Raw genomic sequence first — 22,174 nt, 5'->3', positions numbered from 1 at the left:
CACTGGCCTCGGCAGCACAACAGCACTGGGGAGGCTGAGTTAGGATTGCTGCAAGGTCAAGGCCTGCTTCGTTTACATCATGAGACCCTGTCGCAAAAAAAAGAAGTGATTTCCAAAACCGTCCTTCTGTGTTTATCATCTCAGGATTACGCTGCCAGTCCTCTCAGTTACCTGTATTTGCAGCCTTAGAGAGTCCTCTTCATTCTCCCCATGTCTTGCTCCTCTCCTTTCGAGTATTTTGTGAGACAATGTCTCACTGTAGTTCAAGCAAGCCTTCAACTTACTGTGTAGCCCAGGCTGGCCTTGAGCTTGCTGCCATTGTCCTGCCTCAAGCTCCTGAGTGCAGTAATTGCAGGTGGGAGCCACCATGCTTGCCCACCCCCTTTTTAGTCATTCTGTTACTTGAATTTCTCCATTTCAGTTTTATTTCCATTGTTATGTTTTAGACCTGTTAAAATTTTTAGCTTGCAGTGTTGAAATATTTTCGCTTGCTATTCATCTTCACTATTATCAGTGTGATACTTGTTAAAAATCACTCTAACTATGTCACTTGGCTATTGCACTTGCCTCGCATGTGCAGGCCCCAGCACTGCTAAAACATTTAATAAAAGCCTTCCTGTTGTCCATGTGTGCTTACGCCATCTCTGTAATGTGACTTGCCAGGGCCTCTGTCTTACCGAACTGCATGTTGCTTCCCATACATCATGTTCCCTTTCTTAGCCGCTTTTTGTTTTTCTTTTTTCTGTTTTTGAGACAGGGTCTCATTACATAGTTCAGACTGGCTTCAACCTTGTGGTCCTTCTACCTTAGTCTCCTTACAGATGTGAGTCAGCACGCTTGGCCTCTTAGCCTCTTCCGTAGCTGGTTCCATTTTCGTTCTGTGTCTCCATTAAGACAGCAGCACGTATATTTAAATGGTTATTAAGCAAATGATTTAGTGCCATACAAATAATGAAAAGTTATAAGTAGCAGAACCCAGACATGCTAACTCAAGTCAGATGGTTTTCTGAAAGCTATATTGTACAGACTGTTAACAGAATGCTGTACAGAAACTGCTAGAAAGGTAACTGTAAAAGTAGCTAATCAAAAAGGCATGTTCTAAAACAGATTGATCAGGCTTAGGTCTTTTCAGTATTCTTTAAAATAGCTCAATTTATTAAATATTTTTATAATTTTTTAAATATGCAAAAATTAGTTTATAAGCCTGATGATCTCTAGGTATTCTTGAGTAGCTTTAACATCTTGTAGTAGAAACTCATCTTCCATGTATGCATAAGTAAAGAATTACGATTTTGCAGTTACAAGACTTGCTAAATGCACTAATTTTGTTCAGCCAGATTAACTTTCTGATTTATTATAATGCTAGAGGCTTATAAAGTATATAAAATGTAAATCATGAAACATTCCTTCTCTAAAGTAAAATAATATGGTAGAAGAGTTCTCTTAGTGTACATTGCTGATGATTTCACTCTTATAAGTAAGGCAATGGAAAGTTGTCATTGAACACCATTGTTGTGTAAAAAACAGTATATTCAAGATTAACTCACAGAATTGCAAGTAATTCATTATTTATAGCTAACGTGTAAAGGATATTCTCTCTCCTTCTCTCTCTCTCCCTCTCTCTTCCTCTCCCCCACCCTCTCTTCCTGAGACAGGATCTTGCTATGTAGTTCAGACTGGCCTTGAACTCACTATATGACCAGGTTGGCGTCCAGCTCGGGATGATCCTTCTGCCTCAGCCTCCCTAGTCCTGGGGTCACAGCTACCATGCTCAGCAGTAGAGGGCATTTTTTGTTGTTGTTTTTCATTTTATTTATTCCTCTTCCATAAAACTAGTATTTTTGCTGTAATTACTCTAAATTTTTAGACACTTTTCCCCACTGTACACCTGGGGCAATTCTAAGAAGGTATGACAGTTTTTAGTTTTTTAATATACTTAAAATATTTAATAATTGCTTCATTTCCTTCAGGATTATGTTCTGTTTATTTTACTGCTCTAGTAAACATTTCTCGAACATGTGATAAATTTTCTTCCTCAGTGGTGAGCGCATGCTTGGCACACACAAGGTGCTATGTTTGTTCCCCACTACACATAAGTTTTTTCTTATTATTAAATGAGACTTTAACCCTTAACTGCTCTGTTGTTTTACTCTGAGGCACCATTAATAAGTCATTAAAACATTTGTGACTCACACTGAACAAAGTCAGCTAATGTTTTTTACATTTTCTTTAACATTTCTAGAGAACTTACCATTTTGATAAAAAGTTTGCTCTTTTTGGTGTCATAGACACCTTTGAGAATCTGGTGGAAGCTGTGTATGTTTCCAAAATACATGTTCCCCGCCCTGCCCGGCCCCAGGTAACCAGTGTGCGGTATGTTCCCTTCCATGCATTCTGTGCACGCACCTGCGTGTGCCCATACACGTACTCATGAGCATCGCCAAGGCAGTCAGCACAGAGTATTCTTTCCTGGTGATGACAGCTTGGGTCGTTGCCAGTGTTCACACAGCGTTCATTGTGTTAAACAGAGCTGGAGTGGGCACTTGTGTGTGCTTTCTGTGTGAGTGCAAGTGTTTTTCTGGAGTAGAGGTTTAGAAGTGGTTTACAAGTTTAGGGGTCCATGTGTGAAATACTTGGAAGTGTTTCTAATTTTAGTTTTTTCTGATTTGGGATAGTCACGGAAACTTTACCAATGAACATCCCAAATCTGAAAATCTGAAATTCTCTGAGATTTGAAACATTTTAAGTGTTGGTGCCCGAAGTGTTTCAGATTTCGAGTCTTTTGAATTAGAGGGCTGACCCCGTGTTGTAGCACTCAATGTGCCAAGTGTCCAGGTCTGGTAGAACTCAAATTGCCCTCCAGCCTAGTACTCACAGTAGTGAGTACAGACTCCCCATATCCACAGATATGCTGTGGATCATTCCCATCATTCATAAAAAAGAAAGTATTTCTTACACAGTTCGTTTATGGCAATAAAAATTGTGTGTAACAAGACTTTCCGAAATGGTTTCAGAAATATTGTGAGGTAGGTTATTTATTTGCACCAGTAGTGAGACATTTGAAAGAATCACATCAAGGTCAGCAGTACAAGCCCATGAGTGGCTTGTCTCCTGGCATATTTTGTATTATGTGCAGAATAGTTTTTAAATTGCTTTTTAATTTAGTATCATTTTTTTTTAAGTAGAGAGATTTTGCAGAGGCCGTACCCTGAAAAATTGAGTGCTGAGAATTCAGTGCTGAATGAAAATTCCCATGGTTTTATTGTGCTAAATTCAAGTCACAGCCAGGCCCTGTTTTTGGGGACTGTGCCCTTGCCATTTGGCAGCCATAAATCTGTTTCATTCATTACTCCTTAATCCTGCAAGCATTTAAATTCATTAAGCCTGTTACTTCAGTGAAGGGAGTTTTAGCATATCTGATTGCTCCTTACTGAATTTGCTGTGCATCATTGTTAAGAAGGAAGCAAAAACACAAGGTAGAAAGTAATTTTTAAAAATAAACCAGGATATCATTGTTGATGTTTATTGAAATTTTGCTTCTCTGAATATTGTTGTCTCATTTATTCTAAGCCCAGTTAGCTGTAAAAATCAGGTGCTTGGATTATTTCAAGATTAGCCTCTTTTTGTGAATGTACTAGACTCATTTGATGTGTTATGTTTACATTCAACTTTTTCAAAGAATTGCTAACTTAGAGCATGAAGTCACAAGATGATTTACCGGCATCCCTGTTCACACTAGCTCACCATGCCTTCTCCTACGCCCGAGTACCTGAATGTGCACTACATTGGGGAGTCTGCCTCCAGGCTGCTGTTCCTATCAATGCACTGGGCACTTTCCATCCCTTCTTTCCAGGCGCTAGGGTGAGTGTTCTTAAGTCCTTGAATGTAAATGTGACTTTGTAGCAAATGTACATTAAGCAAGAAATTTTATTTTGGGAGAGTTTCATTAAAGGAGGGAAAAAAATGTATATTTTTAACTTTACGTTGTATCGTTTATATGACAAATTGGAGCAGCTAAGTACTATTTTCTACATATTAATTTAGTGTGTTGGAGGATGGACACGTCATGATTTGGCTGGCATCTAACTGAGTGAGTTGCTTGTGCCCAATACTGGTAAGAGCTGTCTCGGCCCAGGCAGGCACAGAAAGCTGGAGGCGTGTCTAGTTATATTCTCCTTCCACGCCCTCTGAATTCCCATCCAGATGTGTTACAAAGGCTCTGAATTCACAGCAGTTAGGTTTAAAAACAGATGTCATTGTTTTCCATTCACATGGTTGCCTTTCTTAAAAAAGAGGAAAACGTAAACCTACACTGGGAATGAAGGTGCACGCACCTGTATCACAGCATTTAGAGGACTGCGGCAGGAGGATTGCCCTGAGTTCACAGCCAGTCTTCCTGAGCTATATCTTGAGAGCCTGCCTCAATGCCCCCCAACACATACACACAAAAAGAAAGTAAAAAGAAATGTAAAACCCCTATACTATCCCTGTGAGAGATTTAGGGTTACCCCTAAAGAACAGTCTATGTTCTGTTCTGAAATCAAGTGAACTGGCACATGGTGTGCTATAAGCAATCCAAGTTATATCAGTGTTTCATCAAACATACTTAAATTGCCTTAAAGTAACTAGTATGGTGGTGGTGAACCTGTGGCATGTGTGTTGTGTTGTGTTTTGTTTTTTTGTACCAAGGATTGAATTTATAACTTCACACTTGCCAGGGAGGCATTTATGCCTCTGAGTAAATCTAAATAATCCCCAGCCCTGTGTTTTTCTTTTAGGTCAAAAGATGTTACTGTGTGTCTTGTTTGGGTATTCAGGTTTCATTGCAGTGTTAGCACTGTGTGATAACTGAATGAGTTTGGGTTGTAGTGTGGGCCCGTGCTCTTACAACATTCACCATCACTAAACTAGGATACAAAAAAGTGAGACAGAGGAAAAATTGGAGCCCATAATTTCATTCTATTCCAAAGACCTTACTCAAGACTGATTTTATAAGTAATTCACTTTCATAACCTAGAGAACAATTTTCTCATTTATCCAGTGAAAATCAGTACTTATCCAAGTCCTTAGAGGATATTTTACATATAAATAACATCTGAATCATGATGTTGAAGACATTTAATGTTATGATGTGGTCACTAGTCACATTAAGTCACATTCTGAATATGCAGTTCCATAGACTACAAGTCTGATTCACAGTGGTTAATCTTTCAAACACGCATTCTTTTTTCAATCAAAATAACATTCAACTTTAAAAATTTCTCCAGTTTTCTTCTCTTTCTTTCTTTTTTTTTTTTTGAGAGGTGTGTTCTGTTTTGTTTTGGTTGAGACAGGGTCTTATTAATATATAGTTCAGGCTGGTCTTGAACTCACTGGGTAGCCCAGGCTGGCCTTGAACTCTTAGAGGAGTCTTCCTGCCTTAGCCTCCCAAATGCTAGGATTACAGGCGTGTGCCACCATGTCTGATTTTTTTAAGGAAAAGTAAAATACAATGTGAAATTTTACATGTTAGCATTTTTGCTACTTTAAAAGCATGAAGTATAGTTAACTAAGTTTGTCTAGTATACCTGGTCAAAAAAGCAAACTGGCGATTTTTTTTTTTATAATGGATTATCAATTATTATAGTGAAACAACAGATGAAAGGAATTTGAGGTACAATTTGAATTCCTTGAGTTCAGATGGCCATTAACACCATGACCCTAAATACTTCTGTTGGATGTGATTATCCTGTGCTATGTAAGTCCTGCAGATGTTGAGGAAACCAGCAAAAGTGCCTAAGCTTCCTGGCTAGGGGATAGTCACTCTTCCCTGTGGGCTCTGTTGGAAGTTGGTTGGAGTCTGGGATTACAATAATTACAGAGCTGGCAACTACAGCCTTTAACTGCAGCCTGAACTTGGTATTTCTTGTCCCTGAACAGGTCATTCGTAGGGCTCGGGAATATGGAGCACTTGCCTAGCATGCACAAGGGTCTAGGCTCCATTCCAGCAACGGTAACAACAGAAATACGTATCATCATTGGCTTAGTTTCCCTAAGAGGAAAGCAACTGAGAGCACATGTGCCCCTCGCATCCACCGTTTCAGTTTCTTTTTTGGCACTGGGGATTGAACTTAAAACCACATGCTTGCTAGGCAGGCGCTTACACTGCTGAGCTAAATCCCCAGCCAGCATTTTACTTTCTAGATGATATAAGGATCATAAAAGGATAGATGGGTTCAAATTTTGGCTTTCTTCACCTACTGATTTTGTATCTTTGGGCCTGTGACTCAAATGAGGCTGAGTTCCCTGTCTGCAGAGTAGGGGCAGAAAACCCTGCTTGGGAGCTGTGCCCTTGTGGGAGGGCATAGTGTGCATTTACCCCCGCACCGCGCACCAAGGAATACATGATGGTTATTTTCCTTCATGCTGCTTCATCCTGTTAGTATCTTTCTTTTTAAAAGGACTTCCTCTTTTCTCCTAATGTAATAAACTTTTGAAAAAAATATTGCATCAACAAAAAGCATGGAATCAGCATAGCTACTTCTACATGGTGTGAGGGTTTTGTTTGTCTAGTAGGGAGTGTAGGGAGCTGCCATTGGGTAATTGATTTCTACTGTTAGTGTCTTAGCATTTCCTCTGGATCCATAGCTTATGTATTCCTTGGTTGCCGCTTTGGTCCCTAAGCCCTGGCAGTGCTTCCTGTCCCCTGTGCTGGCACGCGCTCGCCATCACTCTGGTTTCTGTTATTTTTTTTTTTCCTGTGTTCACTGCTTAATTAGCTTGGTTAGCTGTTTACTGTGTAAAGCATCAGAAATAGAAGTTAAAATGAAAACTGATTTGCTTTTGTCTTTCTTCATTTTGTAGTGTAGAACTACAAAGTAAAACCTCATTTTCTAGAGTAACTAACCTCAGGTTAAACAGTTTGGTATTTTATTAGATTTTTTCCATGCCATATTCATTAAACTATTAAGACACATCTAAACGTCTTTTTCTTTGTCTTTTTATATTTTTATATAGGTTTTAGGAAGTAATTTTTGTATCAGCAGATGTAAGATAGTTTATCTTAGTTTGCTTTTTGTTTTTTGGCTTTTTTTTTTCCCCGGTACCAGGGATCGAATTCATGACTTTGTACAGTCACCTACACCATTGAGCTAAATCCTTGGCCTTGTTTTTGTTTTTGGAGACAGGTCTCCTTAAGTTGCACAGGCTGGGCATGGATTTTTGCGATCCACTCAGTGTGTGAGCGCTAGGATACAAGCATGCACCACCATGGCAGCCTCATTTTTTTTCTAATGGATGCCCACTATTCCATCTTACGGGTCTATTACTATTTACCTATGCCTTATCAATAGATATTTGAGTTGTTGCCAGCTTTGTTATTATATCCAACACTACAGTGCACATTTTGGCTACTGAATTCATTTCTATAAAATCTTACAAGGGGAATTTCTAGGCTAAACCATATTTCTGCTTTTGGGCAGTATTGTTGCTAGGTATTGCCCAGTTGTCTTATGGAAAGTTCATCAGGCTGTCTCACCTAGAGATGTGTATGCATATTTCTTCACACCTTCACTGTGGACTTTATCTTCTTTTCTGATAAATTAAAAATAGTGTCTTGTTATTTTTCTTTTATTTTGTTTACCTGAGTTTGAATTTTTAACCACTTTCTATATGGAGATTTAAAAATTCTGGTTTTCTTTGTACTTAAGCTTTACTTTCAAGTTTAACACCTGGTTTTTTGTGGCAAGTAACATTTCTCAAACGAAAAAAGAACATCGTGAAGTTAAAATCTCACCTGAATAATTCCAAGTGAGAAAAGTTACCTTGTCATTCTTAAATTGAAATGTTATATTGGTCTTTGTATGAAGTCATTCTGTTCTTTAATAAAATGTAATATCATAAAGGTTCTTACTGAATGATTTCTGTAAAACACACTGATCATGCTGATTTTAAAGGCATAACAAGCAGGAAAAATATGGCCAGTCATGGTGGTACACATCTATGTTTCCAGTGCTCTGGGAGGCCAGTTTGAGCCTTTTGTGGGCAATTTTTAGTGACTTAGCTAAGTTTTGAGACTCAAAATTATTAAAAAAAAACTTCACAGAAAAGGTTCGGGATGGTTCAGTATGAAGGCCCTGGGTTCATTCCGCAGTGCTGGAGGAAAAAAAATTTAAGTATCATTTATTAGTATGTGCATGTTGGAGAAAGGGGAGAAGTCATCCTTGGTTGTCTGAGTACGGGCACAGATCTGGCCTAAGACCAGCAGCCCCTGTCCTGCGCACCGTCTTCTGCCTGCTCCGGCTCTCCAGGTTGGAAGGTGGTGCTGAGCTCCTTCCCTAGGCTGTGCGCTGGGCCAGGCCCTGACATGATTATGTGCGTGAGGAGCTTTGCCTCGCATGAGGAGCTGGCCTATGTGGGAGCAGATCCCAGATGATCAATTCAGACGCCCTGTGATAGACGGAAAATACAGATGTCCAGGCAGCGCCGCAGCGGCAGTGGAAAGGGTCAGTGTGAGAGAAGCTGAGCTTCCCTGAAGGGAGGGACAGATTTATTACCTAGGCAAACCAGCAGGGAAGGGGTGTTCTGAATCAGTGGGAAAAGATTTCATAGTCCACCCAGAACGCTTTCACACCTGGTCCACACACATTCTCCCTTTAGCAAGTTTGCTGTATTCTTCCTCCTTCAATGCTGCCTGCCTAGAGCTTTTTAAAATTCCTTTCCATCATTTCTTGCTCAAATGGCTCAGATGTCACTGCCTCACTGGCCTCTCCTCGAGCTGCAAATGGCCATCTCTAATCACTTCATCTGAACCTCCCTGTTTTTTTTATCTCCCCCCACTTTGCAGCAATGTCGAATTTTTATTACCTGAAACTTAACATATAATTACATGTATACAGTTGGTAAGTTTTCTTTCTTTTTCATAAGCAGACTTAGTCCCTCCTTTTTTTTTTTTTTTTTTTTGGTACCAAGGATTGAACTCATAACCTTGAATTTGCCTAGCAGGAACTTAACGCCGATGAGCTAAACCCCCAGCCCTTAATCCTTCATGTTAATTGCTATTTCCCCAGTGCCTCCGCGAGGGTTGGTCATATGGCTTTGCATGTTTGGGTAATTTTTTTCTTTTTTTGCGATGGCATCTTGCCACGTAGTTCAGACTGGCCTCTAACTAAATATTCCAGGCTGACCTCTAATTTGCAGCGTGTCTCCTGCCACAGCTTCCCAAGTGCTGGGATTACAGGTGTGCACCACACGCCCGACTCAATATACTCTTCATAGTGATTGTACATACTTTTTTTTTTTTGTCTTTTTCATCGGTACCAGGGATTGAACTCACGACTGCCTGCTTTCCAGGCAGGCGCTTATGCCGTTGAGCTAAACCCCCAGCCCCTGATTGTACATACTTGGGGTGCATACAATGTACAATGACGAGAGAAGGCTAGTTAGCCTGTCTGCGCGCTCAGATACATATCATCTCTGTGTCTTAGAAACATTCAGAACCTCCTTTTTTTTTTTTAAGGTAGAAAGATTAGACATTTATTGAAAGTACTAAAGCAGGAAAGGAAACACGCTCCACAGATCGCAGAGCAAGCCTCTGAAAGAGCTTACCAGAACTCTTTCTACTAGCTGCTTTGAAATAATGATTGTCCATTGAATACCCTGCTCTGTTGCAGAACACAAGCAGTTTCGCCTCTCCAGCTGCACCCTGGTGCCCATTAAATGCTCTGTCTTCGTCTTCCACTGCTCAAACCCTCAGGCTCTGGGAACTGCACTTCTGCTCTCTACTTTAGGCCCAATTGTTGCAGCCCAGTGTGATGGCACATGCCTATAATCCCAGCTCTTGGGAGGCTGAGGCAGAAGGATTGCTGTGAGTTCAAGGGCAGCCTGGGCTGTGTAATAAGACCCTGTCTCAATGAAGCAAACAAAGTCTGGGGGTTTAGCTCAGCAGCACAGGCACCTGCCTGGCAAATGCGAGGGTTAGGGTTTGACCCCCAATACCAAAAGTAATAAGTATATAAATAAAGCAAACAAAAGGTCTACTTTTTGGATTCCAGATACACCTCAGTAATGTTAAGCAAAGTAAAGCTTATTTAGTGTCTTCATCTTATATAGTTATGCAACATGAGAGCTGGGAAGCCTGTTATTCTGTTTTCTTAAACTGCTGGATTTTTATTATCCAGCAGTTCAGGAAAGAGCTTTTGGCCTGATTATAGAATGAACCATTTCTCCCACTATATTGATTGCTTACCTACTGCCAAATAATCCTAATAGTTCTTTTCTTTAAAAAAAAAAAAATAGAGCAAAAGAACGTTACAAAAAGTTTTTCAAAACAAAAAAACCCTAGTACTTTGCAAGGAATTTAGTTCAGTGACACAAGCACCTGCCTGGCAAGCACAAGGTTTCCGAGTTCAACCTTGATTACACCCCCACTCCCACCCACCCCCACACCCCACAAAAGAACTGGTTAGTATTTAGGTTCATGAGCCCTCCTCATCAATTGCTGGCAGCTGTACCAAACAGAATTGATTGAGTCCATGCCCATTTAGTCTTCCTAGAGTACTTTTACTTCAGTAATACTGTACTTTTAAGTGCATAGATCAGTTACAAAGTTTACCTCACTCCTCGTTTATGCTATGTGTTTATTTTTAATAGGCAAGAAAACAGCATATCATTGGTGAAAGCTTACTGGAACGAACTCTTTACTCTTGGCCTTGCCCAGTGCTGGCAAGTGATGAATGTAGCAACCATATTAGCAACCTTTGTCAACTGTCTCCACAGCAGCCTGCAACAAGGTAAAAAGTAACTCCTTACCGGTCTTCCAGGGTGTAGGAGGAGGTCTCTGCTTTATAAAATGTTCTGATCAATTACATGTCCTTATGATTTTGTTTATGTACCAATGCTCTGTTTTACTTCAATTTTTATATTTTGATAAATCTGTGAATAACCCAAAAAATATTTTTGAGTGAATATGCAACAAAATTGGAAGTAGTATATTTGAGTCTGGCAGGCTTAGTTTTCTCTTGCTAAAACAGAACACCTGGCACTGGGTTGTTGCTAATGAAAGAATTTTCTTTGGCTCATGGTTCAGGAAGTAGAATGGTCTGGCACTGGGACCTGCTCAGCCTCTGATTAGGGCCCGCCAGTGGCAAAGTACCTGCAGAAGAGAGTGGAGGAGAAAGGAGCAGGAATACTGAGAAAGCCAGGCTTGCTTGTGTAACAGCTGCTCTCCCGAGAAGGTGAACCGAGTGTCACCAGAAAGCCATGAGTCCTGTTAACAGCCTCACCCCCCAGTCCCACTGCATTGCAGGGAGACACCACTGCGCCCTTGAGCAGGGACGGGCCTGGCCAGAGCCTGTCTTGGGTGATCTCTGTTGAGGTACTTTGGTACAGGAACTGAGAATCCAAGGCGACCTTACACAGAGATGATGAGATATTGTAGATGTGTGCTTCTCGCCACCTGTGCAGCTGCTTTCTTTATTACAGCCCTTCGCATCCCAGGAAATCCAGGCTGTGTTGTCTCTTGGCTAAACAGAACCATGGTCATCAACAGTCTTCGGTCTTTTTCCTTTCCTGGAAGCCGCAATGATGACAGCTCTGTCATTTAAGGAAACAGGCGGTCACTGGTTTAGAAGAGCTTACCTTTTCCTGTCTTTTGAGCTCAGGAGTATTTTATAACTATGGACTACTTTTTAGTTCCTTAACACACTGCATTTCTTCGGGGGTATTTTTGTTTGTTTAGTTTTCACAGTACCCGAGAGTAGATCCCAGAGGCACTTTGCCATTGAACTACATCTCCAACTTTTTTTTAAAATTTTTTGTTTGGAGATAGGACCTTTGTAGTCACCCAGGCTGGCCTTGAGTTTACGATCCTAAGGTAGCTGGTGTTGCAAGCATAGCTTCCAAGCCTGGCTGTTTTCATTATTTTTAAATCATCTGCTGCTGCTTATATTTAGGAGCAGAGACTTAAATTAGAAGATCTAGTGAAGGGTGGCACCACACTCCCCTGATATTCCTCATTTATGAACTTACAGTCCTAATGCATTTTTCATCTTCTTACAAGTTGTTTTGTAGCCCAATTTCAGGAAAGCTGTAGTTGACTAATGGTTAATAGAGGTCTTTTTACTTGTCTCACCACTGCAAACAAGAATATGTCTGCAGAACTTTCTTCTCAGCTATACTTTCTTTGTTGTTGTTTGTTCTTTTTGACATGGTGTTTCACTGGGCAATCCAGGCTCAGGCAGGCCTTGAAGTCCCAGCAGTCCTGTGCCTCGGCCTCCTGAGTACTGGGATACAGCCCTGCACCACTCAGCCCCACCTCAGTTTTTCTTTGATCTGGCAATGCTTTGTTTTTTGAGTTTTTTGTTTTGCTAAACACTTGTTTTGGTTATAGTGGTATCATTTTTAAAAGTGAAGATTTATTTCCAAGCAATATAACTTTAAACTTATTTAAAGTTTATTAAAGAAATAAAGTTAATTTATTAAAGAAATAAATTCTTTTACCAGAATTTGAGTCATTTGTACATTGGTTGGTCAGTTTTTCAGATGGTTGTCTTATATTTTATCTTCTCAAAGGCATACCTTGAAAGGAAATATTACCTTTACAGTTTTCTGTACTGACTTTTTGTTGAATGAATATCTAAAGATTATTAGTTTCAACTGTAACTGAAGAGATTCTGAATTCTAAGCATTTATAAATTGAATAAATTCAACGTTGAAAACTAGTGAGAAGAAAATATATTGGATGAAAATAGTCACACACTTTAGATGAAAACTAAAATCATTTGTTTGTTTTTTAATTCAAGATAAAATGTCACCGGAAAGGAGAAAACTGTTGATGGAGCACATCTTCAAGCTGCAGGAGTTCTGTAACAGCATGGTTAAGCTGTGCATTGACGGGTACGAATATGCTTACCTGAAGGCGATAGTGCTCTTCAGTCCAGGTACAGATATTTACTGCTATGACTGTTGCTGCTGCTGCTGCTGCTGCTGCTACTACTACTACTTTTCTTCCTCCTCCTCTTCCTCCTCTTCCTCCTCTTCTTCCTCCTCCTCCTCCTCCTCTTCCTCCTTCTTTTAATGGTGGCAAAATTTCACATTTAATGAGAAGGGCAAGGGAAAATGAACTCTGTAGTGCAAATTTGGGCTGAGTAAAAAGGGAAATAAAATGAAAATAAAAATCCACACGTAGGGTGGGCTGTCGGGTATGAGACCACTACACCTGGCAGTATATACATATACATTTATTTCTTAATTGAAGCACAGTGTTAAGTATTTAGAGAAATCAGGATTCTCATCCATTCCTGGTAGGAATATTGGTACATTTGAACTGGGCGTGGTGGTGGACTCCTGTAATCCCAGCCTCCAAAAGGCTGAGGCAGGACAGCCAAGAGTTCAAGGCCAGCCTGACTTACATAATGAAATCCTGTCCCTCAGAAACAACAACAAAGTGGTGTGTTTGTTCTGGGGAAGAGTTTAGTAGTTCTTCAGCTTGTAAAGTTACCACATGTCCCAGCAGTCCTGTTCCCATCAGCCCAAGAGAATTGAAAGTGGGTGTCTACACAAAATGATCCTGGATGTTCGGGGTAGTGTAATTCATGTTAGCCAAAATATGGAAACAACCTAAACAGTCTTGACAAGTGAGTAGAGATGTAATAATGTACCTACTGTGGGAAACCGTTCAGCTGGGGTCGAGGCCATAAGATGACAGAGCTTAGAAACATTATGCCAAGTGAAAGGAGACAGTCACAGAGGAGCACGATTGATTCCATTCATATGAAATGAAGCAGTGGCCGAGAGACCCAGAGAGTGGACGAGTGCTTGCTAGGATCTCAGGGGAAGAGCCATGGGGTGTCCCTGGTCGGGACAGGGTTCCTCCAACTGATAGAAATATTCTAAAGTGAGTTTGGTGGTGGTAGTTGTACAACTCTGTATATATGCTAGAAGTCATCAAGTTATGTGCTTTAGATTAAGAATGACAACATCTTTGTATGAAAAAGGCCTAAAAATCAGTGAAATAACATTGTAGACTTGTATTTCCATTGTCACTTCAGTGTTTCAGAGTTAGGTGTGGTTTTTATCAAGTGCCAGAATAAGAGCATTATAGCTGCGCTGCGGAGTTCAGTTCTTCAGCAGCTTAGTAGAGCCTCCATAAATAGAAAAACAGTTTGTTGCATTCCTGCCACTCTGGTTTTCACAGATAGTGAGAAAAGTAAAGGCTCCATGATCACGCTCTGAACCAGAGACATGCAGCATTCTCTTAGGTTCTGTGTGATTTCAACTGCTTGTCCTCAGATGCCAGTGAGACAGTTAAAGCTCCCCTGTGCTGGTTCCTCTGTGTCCCCATGAGTTGTTAACACAGGTCTCTTCTCTCATCCTTTAAGCTGTTTATGCTGCTTGGTTTTGCATATGCTCCCAAGGTCTCTACCATTCCAGTACTGGGGCTTGAACCTAGGAAGCCATCCCCTACCTTTTAAACTTTAAAACAAGTTCTCACCAGGTAGCCAGGCTGGCCTCACACCCAGCAGCCCTGCCTCAGCCTCCCTGGTAGCTGGGGTTGCAGGTGGTGTCCAGAGTCTCCATTTCATCACAAGCAGTTTGTGGCTTCATTTTCCTTAGATGAGAATTGAAACATTAGGCATAGGGATTATAAACTCCTAATACTCCTACTGTTCTGAAATGTTATAGTGACACTGAAATGCTTATATAAATTTTTATTTTTGTGTTGTGATTTTTTGGTAAAGGTCACGATATTCAAGTTCACTAGTTTCAGGAATATGTTTTTATTTAACTATAGCAGTGTATTTTCCTTGTAAAAGTATGGTATAGATTACCATTTTCAAATGTTCTGTTTTTAATCATAGAAGATTGAAAATACTTCTATGGGGCTAGGGATGTAGCTCAGCGGCACAATGTCTGCCTAGTAGGCACAACGCCCTGAGCTTGATTCCTGGTATCAAAGGAATCTCTAAGGCCGGGCTTAGTGGTGCACACCTGTAATCGTACCATTGGGGACACTGAGGCAGAATGAGTACCACAAGTTCAAGGCCAGCATGGATTAATTACATAGTTAGTTCACAGCCAAAGTGAGCTAGACAGTGAGACCTTATCTCAGAAGAAGAAATACTGAAAACAGTAAATACTTCCATGATGTCAGGCAATAGTGTCTGGGATTGCAGCACCCTGTCCATTTGAGGCCAGCCTGAGCAATTTAGTGAGAGCCTGTTTCACATAATAGCTGGGAATGTAGCTCCTCCTGAAGGCTCAAGGTTTAATGCCTAGTACCATTAAAAACAAAGGGGGGGGGGGATGGGAGAAAGGGAAAGAAAGAGGAAAGTAGGAGGGGGGACTTTTTTTTTACCAGGCACAGTGGTACTCACCTGTAATCTCAACACTGGGGGGTCTGAGACAGCAAGATTACACCTTCAAGCCCAGCTCATACAATTTAGTGACGTAGTGAGACTGTCACAAAATAAAACATTAAAACAGGCCGGGGAATGTAGTTTGATCAGAGGGCTTGAGTTCAGTTCCCAGTACTGCCAAAAATTAGTATAAAAAGTTATCAAAATTCTACCACTTTTGGAATGGAGAGAAAACCACTTTGTAATACCTTGAGTCTTATTTTTTTAATTGGATTTAGAATGTGTGTGAGATAAAGTAATTCCAAGTTTTTGAAGTACAGATCTTGACATATAGTAGGTAGCTTAATTAACATTTGTGAAATGATAGAACTACACATTTTATTTCCTAATTTTGAGATAGAATCTTGCTAAATTGCTCAGGTTGGGCTTGAACTCAAGATCTTTCTGCCTCAACCTTCCAGAATGCTGACATTACAGGTGTTGCCACTATACCCATCTAAAAGCTTCCTTGAGGGTGGGGGAAGTGTTGATTTTTCAGCTAGGTTCTCTCTTCATAGTTCAGACTGGACTTGAACCTGTGGCGATCCTCCTGCCTCGGCACTGGCATTCCAGGCATGCCAGTGCTTTTTAGACCAGGCAGGAGCTTTTTAACAGAACTGTTTCTCCCATTTTCTCATGTCCACTTTCCATGTCATTAAATGAGCATTCAAAACTAGGGTAACAGTATGTGCTTTAATGTTTCAGATCATCCAGGCCTTGAAAATATGGAACAGATTGAAAAATTTCAGGAAAAGGCTTACGTGGAATTCCAAGATTACATAACCAGAACATATCCAGACGACACCTACAGGTATTTAGAAGTTAAACTGTGTCAGTTAAATTGGTTTAAAAAATTTTTTGTGAATCAAGTCTTTCACTCTCTTTCCATTCTCAGAGGAGTTAAATGTTTTAGTCAAGCTTGGCCTTTGGAGAGCTGGTGCTGTTGAAAATGGTGTGGCTGAGGCTGTAACCCAGGTGCAGCACTCACCTGGCGTGTGCGAGGCCCTAGGCTGGCTGCTCAGCACCACCAAGTCTGTCCATCCCTCACTCCCCACAAGAGTGCAGGTCCTGCAGCTTTCACTCGAGGGTCGGGCTGGAGTTGGATTAATTAGTAAAGAGGGGAAAGAATGAATCAGATAATAATGTACTGTTCTATAACTTAAAACATTTTATGATTCTTCAGTTTCTTTTTTTTTTAATCGGTACCGGGGATCGAACTTCTTGCCGCTGAGCTAAATCTCCAGCCCCTTCAGTTTATTTCTTGCCAGTGTCACCACCTAGCTTTGAAAAAAGGACAAAGCAAGAGCAGAGTGGTTAAAAGCGCAGAGCTATCCAAGCCAGAGAATGTGGATTTGACTCCTGACTCACTAACTGTATAGTCTCGGGCAAGTTGTTTAGCTTCAATTCCCTTCACTGTAAAGTGGAAATGATAGGAGTGACGGTAGGCCCCTTGTCCATGGTTACCTTCAGCCAGACTTGGTCCAAAAATAGTAAGTGGAGAATTCTAGGAATTATGGGTGTCTGGGCAGCACCGTGAAGCCCTGTGCTGTCCCCTTCTCCTCCACCCATGAGTGTGTCACCTCTGTGTTTAGCGTTTCCATGCCAGTCTCTTCTGTGGCTCGGTTATAAACATTATGCCTTATAAGTGTGTGCATATAGGGCAACACAGAATATGGGAGTTTAGGAGGATCCATGGCTTCAGGCATTCACTATGGATCTGGAAGCTTATTTCCCACCATCAAGAGCGGGGGACAACTGGAATGTGAGGGTTAGATCGTTAATATGTACATTGGTAATTTCTGCACTTAGGGGGCTGAGGCAGGGCTTGAGTTCTAGGTCAGCCTCGGCTGTATTAGCAAGTTCAAAGTTAGTGTGAACAACATAATAAGGACTTTGTCAAAAAAAAAATAAAATTTAAAAATCAGTTAATATGTGTAAAGTGCTTAGAACCATGCTTGTTATATAGTAAGAGCAAGTACGTATGCAATAAATAAAACATTAGTTTAGCATGCTTCAAACTAGTAAAAAATAAACCCCACCTGTAATAGTGTTTTTTTTTTTTTTTTTTTTAGTGTATGTAATAAGTAATGTAGAGTTATAAGCCAGTTCCACCCAGAACATCAGCTTTGGGTTCTGCAGCCATGTTCCTGCCCTGCTGCCTGCAGGTTCTGCTCCACTGGTGGGAACAAACAGGAACTGAGGGATTGGTGTAGAGGAGGCCGATGATCAGCTCTCGGCCGTGTGGTCTTAAGGGTCAACGTGCAAGACGTTAGGAAAAGAGAAAGATAAATGGACCACAAGATTTTTTGACAGAGGTAGCCTGGTGGTGGTTCAGTTTCTTAAAATTTTACAAGTTGCTTATATTGAGTAATTGGCCCTAGGGAGAAAGCTGCTTGTGTTATTATGCAAATCGATGTAGTATTTATAATTTGCCTCCTTTTGAGCATGCAACTCTTCCTTGCAGATGCTTTGATAGATCAAAACTCTCAGCTTTTAAGTTCCCGCCTATTTAAAATCATTATCCTTAGAGAGCAGTTTTCAACCTAAGGTGAGCTTTAGGATAAGCCGAGGCCCCGCCCTTAAGAACCTTGCTAGGTGGCCTAGAAGCTGGCAGGGATCCTCTCCCTCCTCACCACACACGGTGGGGGACACAGGGAATGAGTGGCGGCACACTTCACAAAGCGTGGGGCAGGTGGGGCAGGGTTTGAAGCCAGTGGGCTCGGTTCCATGTTCCGCACTCTTCCCAGTAGGGTTACTCCTGCCTGTGGTACCACTCCAGTACTGCTTTATACGGTAAAACTGAGGTACTAATTGAATGTGTGTATCCTGCTCTTCTTAGGATCAGAAACGAGTCGGGGAGCCTGTTTTAAATGTGTAAGCTCCCCGTGGTGTAGCGGCTCCACTTTATGGTCCTCACAGCCACGTGAGGCAGCGCAGCTTCACACCTGAGAGTGAGGCTTCCCCATGGAATCGGTAGCTGGCTTTGTGTGGCCAGTTGTCACACAGCCTCGGGCATGAGTGTCTGAAGTTTGGTCTTAGCTGTTGAGAATTACATCTGTATTAAATTAGACCCCAGGGAATAAAGAAGCAGGGCTCACTGGTGTTTTTGGACTCTTGAACTGGTTGACAGCCTTGTTTCTCCGCCCTCCCTTTCTTTCAGGTTGTCCAGGCTGCTGCTCCGGCTGCCAGCCCTGCGACTGATGAACGCCACCATCACGGAAGAGCTGTTCTTCAAAGGCCTCATTGGGAACGTACGGATCGACAGCGTCATCCCGCACATTCTAAAGATGGAGCCCGCGGACTATAACTCGCAGATAATTGGCCACAGCATTTGAAAGCTGTGATCACCTAGTGTAAATTTATTGTTCCTTCCTGGAACACAAAAGGATACCAAATTGAACTCATCTCTTCCAGGGTGTCTGGAAATTTTGACTTTAAAAAGTTACCAAAATCCAAGGTATTTTTACTTCAGCTTCCTTAAAAAGAACTTTTGAAGTGACTGGACAGTCAGCAGGAATTAGATTTCCCTTTCTGTCTCTGTTTTGTATTATAAAACAAATAAATTAGTCTTTTCCCCCTAAATTGTGTTCTATTCATATTTAACTTTATTGTGAACTAATATACTTACTGGCCATTATCCCTAAGGAGAAATTCCTTATTTGTATTTTGATCTTCCATAATGTAATCTGTTTTAATTGCCATGTTAAAGATTATTTTATGCTCAATGGTATGATAATATTAGAACTGTAGAAAATAATAGTCAAATATATATTTTTTGTCTTTGTAAATTCATAATCTCCTTTAGCATACACTACTCATTGCTGGCAATGAGACATAGGCCATTCATGACTTTAAATATTGTGTTTTATTAGTTATAAGCACTTTTTAGGTGGCAAGAAATTGATTTTGAGAATAAGATGGGGTTATTATTTCTTTGTTTATTGGTATATATTAAATATAGTGGAATCTAAAGCCCCAATATTTCACCTTTTCAAAATGAATATTAAAATTGTTGCTTTTACATATTCCAAGGGAAGCACTTGAATTTCCCTTCTTCCAATACCTGTGTGTTACAGCTTACTGACTGCCCTGGGGTTTGGGGGATTTCTTTCAGAATGTTAGAAGAGCTGGTCCAGGTTGTTCAATAATGACTTGTCATAGCCAGTCCATGTTTTCAAAAAAGTCTGTGATTAAACAGTGATTTTAAAACATTCGATAATCTTTAAAGGAACATGTACTGATTCTTTCATTACAAAGCAGTAGTGTTGAAAGGTCAGCTTGAAGCCATGTTATCCCACAACAAAAGCATTTTTTGTTTTTGTTTTTGTTTTTTTTTTTGCTTTTTCATTTTGAGACAGGACCTTGCTTTGTAGTTCAGACTGACCTTGAGCTCACTGTGCAGCCTAGCTCACAAATTCGTGGCATTCCTCCTGCCTCAGCCTCTCAAGTGCTGGAATTAACAGTTGTGCTCCACCACACCTACAAAAGCATTTTACACTTTTGAGTCTCCCCCTGCAATGTTATAAGCAAACCTGTTACTGTTAGATAGTTTGTTGCTCTGATTTCACAGTGAGTTCTTTTGGTATGACTTACCAATTTTCAAAACACAAATATGGAGAATTTGCTGTACTAAGTACATTTTTTATAAAGATTTTTACAATAGAGAAGCTGAAATTTTTGGGAGTGTGGATTTTACTGATGACTATTTTATAGTCATTTTTTTAAAGTATCAACTTTTTAAAAGTATCAACTTAATCTCTTAACAACTTACTAAGTAAAACTTCTTTCCCAATTTAAATCACAATTTTTGTCAACAACTTTAAAGCTACACACTTAGTATATAACACTCAAATGGAAAAGAATTATACCTTTATAAACCCATGGTAGTAAGCCAAGGATTCAGAAAATTTCCTAATTCATGTACCAATGACTAATTACGATGTTTCAGGTATTTTTTCCTGATTAAATTTGTAGTTATATATGGAACTGTTAAGCTATATTAAAATGTTACTTGTGTTACAAAGTTATGCATTCTACCACTATATTCATTTCAGTGTCTTGTTGTTCAGTGCTGAGCTCTTCCACGTCACAGGGCTGAGGGCGCAGCTCAGTGCTGGGGCTTCTGCCCAGTGTGCAAGTCCCTGGGTTGCATCTCCAGCACTGAGGCAGAAAGTGCACGTCAGCACTGTACGAGCAGAGAACAGTGTCATGCTGTCCAGAACCAAACACAGGAGTAAATTGTCAACATCGGTGAGTTCACAAAATATAATGCACGAAAACAGCAAGCCTAGATGTACACAAGAGTATAACCTAACAGATTTGTTAAACAAATGCAGTGCAGGTGTTGTTCAGGGTGCCATTAATCGTTAAAAAGCAAGAATTAGTGATACTTGGTTTAGATGCTGTTTGATGAAAACAGAGGGATATGTGAGGGGCTTAGAGTATTGATGGTGTGTAGTTACCTACTGCTTTCGCACTCCACGTGGTTTAACATCTGTTTAGCTCAAGAATCTACAATATGCATGGGTTGGTAGAGATGGCGCTGTGGGGCTCAGCCAGCACATATGCTGTCTGCTGCTGGCAAGGCGCCTTGGGAAAGGCTCCCCCCCCCCTTGCTGGAAAGCCACGCCCATTGCTCTGACCTCAGGTAGGGTTGAAGCCAGCACAGTATGGAGTCCCTCAGCGTTGCGTCTGCACGATCTGGTGCTGACTTCCTGGTTCTGACTTTACCAACAAGGGTTGGTAAAACCAGGAGAAGCCACTTTACCATTCTTCCTGGCAGTAGAAGTCATCAGTCTCTTGCATTCATCAAAGAAAAGAAAGGTCTGTGCAGTTCTAGAAGGAAGAGAAAAACGGTGTGGTGGCACACACCTGTGATCCTGGCATTCTCGTGGCTGAGGCAGGAGGATCACTGTGTGTTTGCGGACAGCCTGGGCTACATAGTAAATTCAAGGTGAGGCTGAAACACAGCAAGACTGTGTCTCATGTAAGAACCCCCAAAATGGTTAAAATTAAATGTAGGAAAGTTACAGAATACAAAAGCAACACAAAGACCAGATGTATTCTGCACACTGACAATGACAAAAAGGAAATTAAAACAGTCACATTTACAGTAACCACAAAAAATAAAATTAGGATTTAGTTTAACCAAGGAGGTAAAAGACTTGTACACTGAAAACCACATAGCTTGCTGGAAGAAATTAAATGAGACAAGTGGAAAGCCATTCATGTTCAAGAGTTGAAATTTTTTTTGGTCTTTTTCCTTTTTATCGGCACCGGGGATCGAACTCACGACTGCCTGCTTGCAAGGCAGGCGCTTATGCCGCTGAGCTAAATCCCCAGCCCCAAGTTGAAATATTTAATACTGGTAAAATGTACTAACAAAAGCATTCTACAGGTTCAGTGAAATCCCCATCAAAACTTCAGTGGCCTTTACTAATCTTTTAAGTCCTAAAATTCATATAGAATTCTAAGGATTAAGTGGCAAAAACATTCTCAAGAAAGAAAAGGCTTAAGACTTCACTTCCTGGCTTCAAAACACATAGTTCCAATAACCAGAATAGTGTCATCCTGGCATGAGACGACATGGAACAGAATAGAGACCACAGAAACACCAAAGAACCTGGAAAGATGATCTGCTTGCAACAAGGATGCCAAGGCAAATCTCAGAGACAGCACAGCCTCTTCAAGAATTCTCGGGGCCAGTCATGGTGGCCCACACCTGCAAGAGCTACCTGGGAGGCTGAGGCTGAGGCTTCTTTGGGTCTAGGAGTTGTAGCCAGGCTGGATGATATAGTGAG

At 40.8% G+C, this 22,174-nt stretch overlaps 1 protein-coding gene across 10 annotated transcripts in view; it reads left to right on the top strand.

Annotated features, from left to right (window-relative positions):
• The window catches only part of Nr2c1 (nuclear receptor subfamily 2 group C member 1), a 63,565-nt gene extending 43,168 nt beyond the window's left edge, over positions 1-20,397 (top strand). For all 10 annotated transcript variants that reach the window (XM_063255328.1, XM_063255320.1, XM_063255327.1 and 7 more), the window contains 5 exons: positions 3,740-3,861; positions 10,630-10,769; positions 12,780-12,917; positions 16,080-16,185; positions 18,535-20,397. In XM_063255328.1, coding sequence (XP_063111398.1) covers positions 3,740-3,861; positions 10,630-10,769; positions 12,780-12,917; positions 16,080-16,185; positions 18,535-18,709 — 681 coding nt within the window. In that variant the 3' untranslated portion in view covers positions 18,710-20,397. The remainder of the gene's footprint in view (positions 1-3,739; positions 3,862-10,629; positions 10,770-12,779; positions 12,918-16,079; positions 16,186-18,534) is intronic.
• Positions 20,398-22,174: the final 1,777 nt, after the last annotated feature.

Source organism: Cavia porcellus, unplaced genomic scaffold, assembly GCF_034190915.1.
Source record: "Cavia porcellus strain 051 isolate PalLab524CR breed Dunkin Hartley unplaced genomic scaffold, mCavPor4.1 scaffold_8, whole genome shotgun sequence".
NCBI classification, from domain to species: Eukaryota; Metazoa; Chordata; class Mammalia; order Rodentia; family Caviidae; genus Cavia; species Cavia porcellus.
The sequence above is the reverse complement of the archived record's forward strand: the minus strand, read 5'-3'. Positions and strand labels throughout refer to the sequence as shown.